General features: G+C 51.1%; 1 protein-coding gene and 1 long non-coding RNA gene across 3 annotated transcripts in view; one reads left to right on the plus strand and one right to left on the minus strand.

Moving 5' to 3' along the window:
• Window positions 1-2,450: 2,450 nt before the first annotated feature.
• Window positions 2,451-6,190, minus strand: Cbln1 (cerebellin 1 precursor protein). The gene is made up of 3 exons (NM_019626.3): window positions 5,575-6,190; window positions 5,290-5,409; window positions 2,451-4,049 (listed from the first exon to the last, which is right to left on the minus strand). Exons 1-3 carry the CDS (start codon window positions 5,836-5,838, stop codon window positions 3,852-3,854), a joined length of 582 nt encoding a protein of 193 aa, NP_062600.2. The 5' UTR covers window positions 5,839-6,190; the 3' UTR covers window positions 2,451-3,851.
• A 219-nt stretch (window positions 6,191-6,409) lies between these two features.
• Gm2694 (predicted gene 2694) overlaps window positions 6,410-12,017 on the plus strand; it is a 52,743-nt gene continuing 47,135 nt past the window's right edge. Inside the window, exon 1 of one of the 2 annotated variants that reach the window (NR_033430.1) lies at window positions 6,410-6,558. This is a non-coding gene — a long non-coding RNA (predicted gene 2694). Of the gene's footprint in view, window positions 6,559-6,713; window positions 6,829-12,017 lie in introns of those variants that run through there. The other variant, NR_125722.1, reaches the window with a different exon arrangement.

Genomic DNA, 12,017 nt, shown 5'->3' on the forward strand with positions numbered 1-12,017 from the left:
TCGTTAGGATCCTCAACAGCGCACAGCTCTGCTTGCTGCCAGTGCTTGGGCATGGTCCCCTGTGGGCTTCCCCAGTGCTGCAAGCTCCTGGTGGCTCCAGGGAACTTGGATGGGTAGCCCCCTTGCCTACTGACCCACAGGACGGCTAGGCATGATGTAGTTTATGAAGCATCCCTGGGTTCCCCTCATCGCATCACTGTGCTTCTTGCTACAGGTCTTTCTTGCCACAGGGAATAACCCTTTAACCTCTGCCCTCGGAGAGGCAGAGGCGGGTGGGCAGTGGTAGGGCTAGGTAAGACTCCACACTCCTTAGAGGTAGGCAGGGAATAGAATAACAATTCTGCTGTCCTCTGTAGAATGAAGAACTGCATATGATCCAGGCAGGTGAGGAGGAAGTGCCCAACGTGGTCAGAGGGTGGGGGTAGGGTGGGGAGTTTATTCAGAACCAGAGTGAAGCAAACTTTGGGGTGGTCCTGGAACCCTTAGAGATTGGGATCTGAAGCCACTTATTTTAGATGAAAGCAGGAGGTAAGGCCCTGATCTGCCAGGGATCAGAGGCTTCAAAGCCTTAAAGAGAACCAAAGTGAGGTGTAGGGTTTTTTAAATCACCCCACCCACCCTCCCACCTACTCCCCAAGCCTCTAGCTGGGACAGGAAGGAAGTCTCCAGGGAACTGCAGCTCTCCAGGGCTTTTCTTCTTGATCCATCTCCAACTTGCCATTTGGTGTCTCTTGTGACCCCATCTGTGGCCCAATTTTCAGGCATAGGTCAGTTCACCTGCCTCTGACGGAAGGAATATTCAGGCTCCATCTTCACACACACACACACACACACACACACCACACACACACACACACAGAGAGAGAGAGAGAGAGAGAGAGAGAGAAGTCCAGTTGTCACAGGCCTGGAGCATGGGGTAAATGTGGGTGGCCATTCTATGTGAAACCCAAAGCAAAAAAGGGAGACAATCCCAGCCCCAAATGACTCCTTCCCTGCCAGCACCAGACTGGGCCCTCCCTGGAAGGCAAGGAGCTAACAGGCAGTAGGCCTCCTAGGGAGAGCATTAGCTGCTCTGTGAGTTGGGACAGCTCCCAAGGAGAGGTGGCCTTCTAGCTGAACTTAGGTCCACTGTCCAATGTGATTTTGAAAGAAAAAAAGAAAGAAAGAAAGAAAAAGAAAGAAAGAAAGAAAGAAAGAAAGAAAGAAAGGGAAAGTGTAGCTTCAATTTCAAGGCTGGGGTGGCATATGTAGGTACACAGAGAGATCAACACAGGAGGCACAGGAAAAGGCTGACAGGCAGAGGAAGAGGTGGGGACCCAGGTGAAAATGGGTTTCAATGGCATCCTCAGAAGCAGCGACCCAGTCCTACCAGGGGCCATGCAGAGCGCGAGAGAATCAGGAAGAACTTTTCCTCTTCTTTCTCTGGGCCCACTGGCATTTCTTCCTTTGTTGGGATTCTGATCTGGGCCCAGTGGGAACCCACAACCCCTGCCCTTCAATCCAGTGTGTAGTGCAATGGAACCTGTATGCCCCTGTTTCCAGAATGGCTGGGTCCCCAGAACAGGAGGGACTCTTAGAGATGTTTAGATTCCTTCCTGCCTTTAGACAGAGGGGTAGCCTGAGGGCAGGGAGACTTGCCCAAGTCACCCAGGTGGAACCCAGCTTGGTGGTTCCCCAGGACCAGAGCCCCTGGACACTAGACCTGGGATAGTTCTGCACTTAGGAAAAGGAATGGACAGCATTCAGAAAGTCCTCCGAGTTCCAAGGTGTTCTGGGAACATTTGCATTAGTAGCAGGCACTTAGCCTTGACTGCACTGGCTGTAAGCCTTGGACAGTGGAGCTACACTTAGAATGGCAGGCTCAGGCAGCTGAGTTGTTGATCAAGGTAGTTCCCGAGCGAAGACTCTCTTGTCCTTGACCTGTCTTTCCCAGAATAAAGACCGAAGACAAAGCTCTTATCAAAAAGAAAAAAAAAAAAAAAAAAGGAAAGGAAAGGAAAAGGAAAAGAATTCGCTTTTTTATTAAATTTCCCATAAGGCCCCTCTCCCGGTGAGACTGAAAAGAGAAAAGAAGGGAACGGTGGGGCTGGAAGAGACTGACATTCGACTGCATCTCACTTCAGAAACCCCCCTTTTGTCCCCTACAGTCCCCTGGGCCCCTAGCCCTGGGAAGGGCGTGGCTGCCAGAAGCACTTTAAGCTAAGAAAGAGCCGGAGATGGGGGTGGGGGCAGAAGACAGAAATGCCAGAAATTTTGCCCGCGGTACTGTTAAGCCCTGCTTCCCCCACCCCTCACTCAAAAAACATTGAAACTTGAAACTGAACCTCAGCCCATGAAAACCCTGGAGAAGGGCTCAGGACCACCAGCGCCCACCCGGGCTGCGTATCTCGGTCTTGGACCCTCCGCTTCCTCCCGCTTCTGGCGTTGCGTCACCCGCGTTCAACACAGGGTCAGCGTTCCAGACTTAAAACGAAGTCGTTTATTTCAATTTTGCTTTGCACATTATGTTTCGGTACAATCAAAACTTCTGGACGAACCCCTTGAAAGTCCTGCGAATGAGCGCAATCGCGAGTCCGGCCGCCCGGGTTTGTTTGGCGGGTGGACCTCGGGTTCAGAGGCGCTGGTACAAAGTGTCAGGTGCTTCGGGCGCCGCGGAGCGGATAGAGCTGGAGACATCCAAGGAAAGTAGGCGTGAAGACAGTCACGCGGGGCAGGCGGGTTCGAGTACTAGGATTGGGAATAATTCCTGATGCATTTGGAATTGAGGGTGAGCAAGAAACTGCTTCCAGGCCCTCGGTCACGCCTAGCAGGATTTAGGTCTTATATCTCACTTTCCACCAAAGCAGGGGACACAGGAAAGGCAAAGGGAGCCTGCTGCGGGAGACAGCGCAGAAATGGCTCTGCGAAGAAGGCCTTGTGCCCTGGCCTCTCCTTGCAGCTTCCAAGTCTCTTGCTTCTCCGCCCGCCTCAACCTCGCAACCCGGAAAAGGCGAAGTTTAGAAAGCTGTTTCAGAAAAATAAAAGTCCCACTTTGACTTTATTGGATTAAAGCAAAATTAAAATTTGGCTATTCACACGTATGTTACAGAGGAAGAAGAAGCGTCCCGAAGAACCTCCTTGGCGGTTGGTGGAGCCACAGAACACGGGGCATTGACAAGCATCAGAGAACAAACACCAAGCAGCCTTAGATTTCACGATCACTCCGAACAGGACAGAAATACGGAATACAGCCAGCGTCCACCTGGAAGAGTTCTTCGTGTACAAATGATACATATACATATTTATGTATAGTCAAACCAGTCACCACGAAGGTGAGTCTTTCCTTCGCTAACAAGCGGGGACGAATTCTCTCCAGCTTAACTGGCGCGGTGTTTGAAGAGCAAAATCTGTTATTAAAACTACCTGCCCCATTCGGAAACAGAAACAAAAAAACAATCTGACCCCCTCTTCAAACTGGGGCAGGGGGGCATACTAAGTTTCAGTAAGTGGCAGGGTTCAGAGGGGGGTCGGGTCGGGAGAAACATTTCACATTACTTCGTTAATTGTTAGGGACATGGACGTGGGTAAGGAACCATAATGACAAGGCAAGTCTCTTCCTCGATTACTGCGACTGGCTTGGGGAAGGCGAGATTAATTTTGGAAACGGGAGTGTGCAGAGCTAAGCGAAATTTACTTCTCTTAGTAAGGGAGCGGACGAAGTTGGACCGCCGGCGGCGCGCACCTTGGTACCCAGTGTAGCTACGAACACGTAGGAAGTTTCCGGTGGCGCCGCTTCCTCGCCCTGGTAATTTTCGGCCTCTTTCTCACTCCCCTCCTGCCTCTCTCCTGCCTCCATTCCCGATACGTGCCAGTCAGAGGGGAAACACGAGGAATCCAGAGAAGGTTGAGTACTTCCAGCCCCCCATCAAGTTCCCCCGCTCCAGCTTGAGGTATGCTCGGTCGCCTTTCTCCATCTGGATGAGGACGCCGTTGCTGGCGGCCTCGCGTGTCACGTCTTGGTCACCGGCGAAGGCTGAAATCACCGGCCACCCGTTCAACATGAGGCTCACCTAAGAAAGAAAGCGACCTATATCAGAAGCGCCATCTAAGAGTACCCAAGCGGCGGCGAGCCAACCTAGGTGCTTGGCTGGCAGCCACGAAGGCCTGATGAGGCACGAGGTGTGCGGGGCGAAGGAGGGCTTGGCTGCTCACTGTGGAGGCTCTAACAGGGACCCACGCCGTATCTAGGTAGTGGAAGGGTCTGCCTCTCCAGAACGGGCGGTCAGGCTCCTTTCTGTTTCTCAAACGAGCGGGCCAAGCGAATCCCGATTGGACACGATCCAATTTAGTGAACCCGCAGGTGGCTGTAGAGTCCCGAGACCTTTGGCCTCTCGCCAGCTTACCAGGAGCAACTCTGCTCCAGGAGCGCCCTGAATTACTAAACAAATACCTTCACCCCGGGCCTCTCCCGGGGTCTGTGGTCAGGACAGATTAGAAGCAGCCAGGAGTGGCTGTCCGCACTTCCGAGATCCGCGAAACTGCACTAGTGCTTCGTTCCCAAGTCACCCTCTCAATTCTTGCCCCAGATCCTGCCGCGCCCGCCATCGCCTGTTTGTGCCCTTGCAGTGCCAGCGTCGGCCTAGGGCCAGGCGCCCTGTCCCCAGTCGCGTTTTCGGCCTCTGCGGGTGCTCTAAGGAAACGCAGACATCTTTGGGGACCTGGCTAGCGGGTGGGTGCTGGCTCTGAAGTGGCTGGCCCGGGAGGGCGTAGCACCACCTCTCCCACCCCCACCTCAACCCCTTTTCTCTGTCCACCCTACGAGATTCAAGTTTAAAAACAAGTCTGCAAAGGAAGGATGTGGGGTTAGTGAACGCGATTCTGTCCGCGGTGGGGGAAGAAAAAAACAAAAAACAAAAAAAGGAAAAAGCAGGCAGAAAGGCTTTGGGCTGGAGCCTGATTGTTGAGCCTAGAAAGCGAGAAGGTGAGCGTGGAGGAGACCTTACAGAGGCCTTAGCTGTCTGTGAAGCTAACAGTCCTTATGAGAAGTCCCTAAAGTCCCTAAGGGAAACCCAGGGATCTTTACAAAATGGTTCAGAAGGAGAAGGCAGGAAACTGTCTCTGCGGATGCTCTCACAGGAACCTTGGACAGTTTAAGGGGCAGTGCAAGCCAAAGAGCAATGTATGAGGCCCTGCTACCACGTTCCCGGAGCAGTGGGAGCTTATGCCACTGATTTCTGACGCTTGCTTCCACAGAGCCCTACTGCCAGGGACCCCCTCTACTGCGACCCTGGCCCCCAGGTGGCAGCTGACCTGGATGGTCTGTCTGTTGTAGACTTTCACCACGTGGAAGTTAAAACTGTAGATGCCTTTGCGCGGGGCGATGAAAGTGCTGCGTTCTGAGTCAAAGTTGTTCCCGATGTTCACTAGTACCTACAAGAAGACAGGAACGAAAAGGGGTAGACCGGAGTCCGCCCGAGCGTGGCCTCGCGCTTCTGCAGAGTCCCTGGAGAGTATATCCCACATCCGCCTTCCAAGCTCTCCCTGTCACCCCCTCACCAATCCATTCTGGGTGCTGCAAAAGAATGGGGAACTCACCTGGTCGAAGTAGATGATCATGGTGCGATTACTCATCTCGGACGGCTCATGGTTGGTGCTCCTGATGGCAGAGAAAGCCACCTTGGCGCTGCCGGAGCGCACAGAGATGCCCAGAGCAGTGCCCGTAGGGTCAGACGTGGGGTTGGAGTCACACACCACCAGGCACTTGCCCTCCAGTACGATGGGCTCTGTCTCATTCTGCCCGCGGGCTGGGCCTGCCAGCCACGCAGTCCCCAACAGCAGCAGCTCCACGACGCCCAGCATCGCGCCTCCGGCGCCCACCCCGCCCCCCACCCCGGGGGCTGCCAGCGCCAGCCGCCCCCCTCCCCAGCCCTGCTCCGAAGCCCCCTCCTCAGCTCTGTGCGCAGCTCTGCCGACGCCTCCCGGGCCACTACGCCTCTCCCTCGCACTCCAGAACAAATGTCCCCGCGTGCCGTGTGCCCGAAGCCCCGCCCGGGCCTCAGGGGTGCCGCGGCCGCCCAGCCGCACTTGGATGCATAGCCTCTGCTGCCTGGTCCCCGCTGTTGCCGCCGCCTCCTGTCCGCACTCGCCGCTGCTGCTGCCGCCGCCGCTCTGAATTATTGATGCAGCGGGCGCTGCAGCCGGAGCGGGCGGAGAGCGCGCGCCGGGCACAAAGGCGCGGATCAAGCCTGGCCCCGCCCCCGCCCCTCCCAGCCAGCCTCTCTGAGCGGCCCCGCCCCTCCTCTGCCGAAGCCCCACCCTCCAGCCAATCGCGACGCACCGCGCTCCCCGCCGAGCCAATGGTTGCCCTGTCCGCGCGCGGCCACCTGACCTAGGGCGCCGTTGTTATTAGGAGCGGCGAGGCGGGAGGCGCGGGGCAGCGGGGCTGGGCTCCGGCCGGGAGTCAGACGAGGGAGCGCGCGCGCGCTCCCGGACAGTTCTCCGCAGCCGCTCGCCCGAGCCTTCTACTTGGCCAACACAGCTGCCTCTACCACCTCGCGTGCCCGGTTCGTGGGCTTTCAGGTAGGAGGCGGCGCGCGGCGGGTCGGGAGTGCAGCATCGCGCCGACCGAGGGGCGCGGCGTGGATGTGGGGGGCGGGCAGGAGCGCCCCCCCGTGGACACGAGCGCGCGGGGCAGCGACAGCGGCGGGCTGGTTAAGGGCACGTACGTGCGGGGCGGGGCCTGCGTGGGGCTCGGGGCGCACGTGTCGCGGGAAATGGAGTGGACACCGGGGGCTTCAGGGGAAGACATCCAAACGACCGGGAGTCACGCGTGGACTCTTTCGCGCGAGGGTAGGTGTGCAGACCGGCCAGGCGAGCCTCGCGTCCGGCATCGCAAGCGCCGGCAGTTTCCTTCTTGGTTCTTGGGATGGTGTTTTGCTTCTGCGCCCGCGCTGGTAGGAGCTATGCGCCCTACCCGCCTACCTCGTGCACTTGTCCACGGTAGATTTAAACCACACACGAATTCGAAAAACAAAGTGAAACTACATCCACGCCCAGTGGGAGATGAGGTGAGGAGCTGCGGGGGTGGGCCGGTCCCGCACCTCACGGCAGGAACGCAGACAGGTAGGCCGAGGCCGCTTGCATGGAATCCAGACCAAGCGGGCAGGGTCGATGTGCTGGAGCTCATCAGAGGCCACCCGCTGCGGGAGCCTCTCTCGCTGCAGCGATGCAGGCCATGGGCTCTCGGTGCCGAGGTGGCCTCCGGGGTAAGGCAGGCAGCTTTTCCCTGGCGGGCCTCCGAATCTCGAGACAGCCTCACCTAGCCGCCCCACCCCCACCCCACCCCCAGCCTCTTCTGTTTCTGAGAGGTGGTTTTTTAGTAGCAATTTAAAGAACTACCGTAGGAAACCCAACAGCAGACGTCTGCCTCTTTTCTGAAGCCTGCCTGTGAGTGCCGCAGGAGCTAGAGCAAGCAGCAGTTCACAGCTCCTCTATTGAGAAATCCCCAGAAACCAGCTGTAGTTGCACCTGATGTTCTCATACTCATGCGCTGGCATGAAATAAGGGGTGAGAACTGGATAATGAAGCTACAGCTTTAACCCTGAAAGGCCTGGGAAACACCCACTGAGCCCTAACCTAGCCTCACAGTATCCTAGCCACTAGTGACATTGTCAGCCACTCTGATGTCCCCTAGCACCTGCTGAGTGATGCTCGGTCAGGTGCAACTGAGAACAAGACAAGTGGGGGTGGAGGGTGCAACTGAGAAGGAGACTTGGGGGTGGGGCAAAGGGGGAATTCTCTTTTCATAGAGGACATGTCTAGGGAAGATTGCCTCCACCCAGGTGGTCGCCAACCTGTTCATCCTGTCCTCTGATGAGGTTTTTGGTGAGCAGTGCCCACTGCTGGACTGTCAACCTGATGGCAGGAATTCCTTGGCTTCTGATAGCAAATCCCTTCTCTCTGGTTTACAGCTGTTCTTCTCGGCCTGCAAGGCCTTCTTTGCATGTACATTCTGCAAATGTGATTAACTAACCCATCCTTTGTTTTCTACCCTGCTTTTGAAACTCGGCCCTTCTTTTCCTGTCCCAGCGAGTATACTTAAATTCGCTTGGTGGCAGAACCTCCCACATGGAACCAGTTTCCATCCCTGTGTCCCGCTTGAACCATTTTCAGACAGTTGTACTTTGGCTCAGATCGCTAGCCTGGGTCACTCGCAGGAGCCCGGTGGTGTACTATTCCCAAATCATTGAATCGCTTCCAGCCTTTGCCTTTACCCTCTTTATGCCTTCATTTTGATGAGTGTCTGTGAAGGCTTCCACTTCCCTCCATGATTTCAAGTCCCATTATGCCCCTAGCTCCCTCACCTCTTTCCTGTGTACCATGTTTAAAACAATAAATGAATGCTAATGTAATGCTTATACGTCCATGCTTTCCTGAATTGTGATAACTAATGAATACCATCTAATTGAGACAGGAAAGTCATTACAAATCTCAAACTCCATCACTCTTTTAGACTAAGGATTCTTCTAGGGGCAGGTGACACCACCAGTTCAAACTGCCATAAAATGTTTACTTGGTCATTGCAAAATGCCTAGAGTGTCTTGCCGTTTAAGGTACAGCAGCTGGACCTGTCACTAGGACACTAGCCTCTCTTTTCAACTTCTGGCTTCGTATTCAGACTGTTTTTATATGATACCAATCTTTAGAAGGCACTGTTACCTTTGTCCTTGTAAGAAACAGGCCCCCTTTGTCAATACTTGCAGCTCAAATTTCAGAATTGTTCTTACACGAGACAGTTTGAGTCACATGTCAGTTGTCCATGATAATTTTTTTGAGATTTCTAGCTTTAGAGCTAAAATGCACCTCACATGGTAAAACCAAATAAATAACAATAATTCATTGCCACACTCTATCTTTTCAAAAACTGTTGGAATCAGTTTTTATTTTTTCAATTTTTATTATTCCAGAAAGGTGGATAGATACCTTGGATTCCTTAACATTCATCAAGTGATAAGAACAAATGAAATACTGACTTGGAGCAATAAAATGAATCATTTCTGGAATGAACAGCCATGTGCTTAACTTGTTTCGGCCTTCTGTTACTAAAACACTGTTAAGGGACTAAAAAGCTGCTTTGGTAATCCTTGTCAATCAACATGGTAGAAAGATTTCGTGAACTACAGATTACCCATAATGAATTTGAACTTTTGTTATCCTTAGTATTAGCTTTAAGTATGGCCTCTTATTTTGGTGAACTCAAAGGCAGTTTCCTGGGCTGTGCTCTGAATTCCCATCCTCCGTGAGCTTTGAGAGGAGTTAACACCAGCCTCCCCAGCTGTCATGCTCCAGGCAGCCAGCCTGTTGGCCTTGCCTTTGCCCCAGGGAGAACAGCCTGGGAATGAGCGGCAGGTCCAGGAAAGGCAGTATTCTCTCACAGGATTCATTCCCTTTGTTATATCAAAATGCATTCTCCACACCAAACAGGATTTCATCTCTGTAGCATTGGCTCAAAGAGCCAGTCAGTGCTGATCCCTGGAATCTGGTTCATTTCTCCTTAAAGTAAAAGGGAAGGTTCTTTATTCAGAAGAGCGTACATCTAGGGTACTAAAGGCCATTTCCAATCAGCTCCTGAGAGGTAGGTATCCTCCATTGGTCTGTTCCTGAATTACTCCGAAGTAAGAGTCTTTTCAGCTCTCTTCCTGTTGCCTGTTCAGACACAAATCAGATGCAACATTGTTCTTTCCCTGACCAAGGATTAGCTTTCAAAATTAACTTTGTAACTAGACATCAGGTCTTCTGTTTGGTAAAGGCCAGGTTTGTAACATTTTTTATCTTGTTATTAATTTTTTATTTAAAAAGAATACTTGTGATTTGCTCTTGGCTCTCATGTTAATATCAGGTTCTACATTTTCTTAGTCTGAGTTCTGAAAGAAACACTGTTTTCTTAATTTAAAAATTGCAACACAATTTTCAGAATGATTACCTTAGGTATTCTGTAGCATGTGAAGGTAGGAATTTCATATGAAAATTTTCTTCAAATAAATGAGATTTCCTTTAAGGTCACAGGGAAAGATATAATGTGATCCTACAGACCTGCTCTGGAAAGAAAGAAAAAATACACATATATGAATGAAACCTAAAACACCAGATGCTTCCCCCACCCCAAAGAAATAATGAGCTGTTCTTCATAGTTGATTATGGAGACAAACCAAGGTTTAGCCAACTGAGCAGGCACCCAGGGAGTGCCAGCAGTTTGTGAAATCAGGCCTCCGTGCTGCAGTCAGCAGTGTGCACCGTTTCTCACTTTTGCCTCCAGTGAGAAGACTGCTAAGCAGGCTTCTTGAAAAGTGTGGCACCGGCTCTTCTTTCTGCATGTTTACCTTTATCCTATGATCAGAAGGTAGATGAACCCTATACGTACCCTGCACACACATAATTAATAAATGAGAGAACTTCAAACGGATGATTTGAGTGTATATTTCAGATTTAATGTGTTAGAGAGCTGTTTGGTATTGTCATTGTGGGTGGCTGGATTACAGTTTTGGAAGAGCTATCTTGTTTTATTAGCTGGGGGCTTTGGCACATTCCTTCACTGTGTATTCATTTACATGAATATGAAGACTTTCCATGGCTCAGAAGGCTCTCCACTAGGTCTTTGAGATGGCTGCTAACCAGAGAGATTGTTGAACCTTCCATCCCTCAAAAGAGAAATGAAAGAAAAAAAAACCTGAGTGGACCTTTAAGGATGGAGAATGCAGAAACATGAGAATAGAGACTATGTTTTTAAAACTCTGTTTAGAAAGGAATATTTCCAAATTAAGTCAGGGGCACATGCATAGTCCTTCCACCCCACGCCAGGCCTCAGTGACAGATGCAGAAGCCAATGAGCTCCCCATGTGTGTACCCCCCCCCCTCCACTGAGCCAGCCTTCCTTCCCTTGCTCTTGCCCTGGCAGCCAACCTCATGACTTTTTGGTTGGTTCTGCCCAGTGGAAGACAGCAGCAAGAGGTCATAGGTGGGTGGGAAAGAGGCTGAGGTATCTGCCTCTACTCTTCTAGTGCAGCCAGGGGGAGTCGGGGAAGTGACCCTGGAAGATCCTGGCTGTGCTGTCTCCCTTTAATAATCAGCTCCTACCTAGGGGCCCTGTCTCCTCCCCTGAGTGCTAGTGTGCTCTGGGAACACTTTCATCTTCTGCCCTAGGCCAGGAGGTCTGTCAGTCTGCGGGTTCTCAACATCTGCTAATGAGTTCTAAGCCTGCCAACACCTGATTGGTAAAAATCCATTTCGCCTACGTTTCATTCCTTTCTTCCTGTGATCTCACAAATTTGCCTCAGTATATAAAATGTTGTGTCCTGACAACCAATACATTTAATATACTTCATTCTTAATGTAGGAGCATTAATTGTATAGTTATTTTTCCAGTGGGTATGGATTAAATGCTTACTTACTGCAAGTTTAGGTCAGCTGCGTGACATACCAAAGCTATACACTTCAAATGAACAAATTAAGATTATGTAGTTTTTACGAATATTAAAGTAAAAATATTAGGAATAATTTAAGTATTAGCCAATGTTGAATCCATTAATAAAGCTTGTGTGTCCCCACCACATAGACAGGTATTAATGTCGTGGGAAGTCATAAAGCTCTCTTGTGTATTTGAAATATGGAGACTTTGCCAAATATCTTCATTGTTGGAAAAGCATGACAATTCTTGCTGTTGGTTTTTAAGCTTGTAAAGTTTTATCTGTGCCTACTTTAAACAAATAGGATTTTATTGTCATTACATAAAATAGGTGATGATTTAGATTTTTAAAGTAAGAGCTTTGAAGCAAGCCACAATATCATATATATCAATATTTAGATATTTATGAGTGAATTCTTTTCATCAGCCATTTAACTTAATTGTGTATTTTATAACTGCTGCTTACATCGCTTGAGCTTCTTGCCAAAACAGAGAGTGCAAAGCAATTAAAAAGTAACCTTTGACAAATAAGCTATCTGCATGCAGTAGCAAAAGCCAGAATCAATTCAGTGACGTC

Source organism: Mus musculus, chromosome 8, assembly GCF_000001635.26.
Source record: "Mus musculus strain C57BL/6J chromosome 8, GRCm38.p6 C57BL/6J".
Classification (NCBI taxonomy): Eukaryota; Metazoa; Chordata; class Mammalia; order Rodentia; family Muridae; genus Mus; species Mus musculus.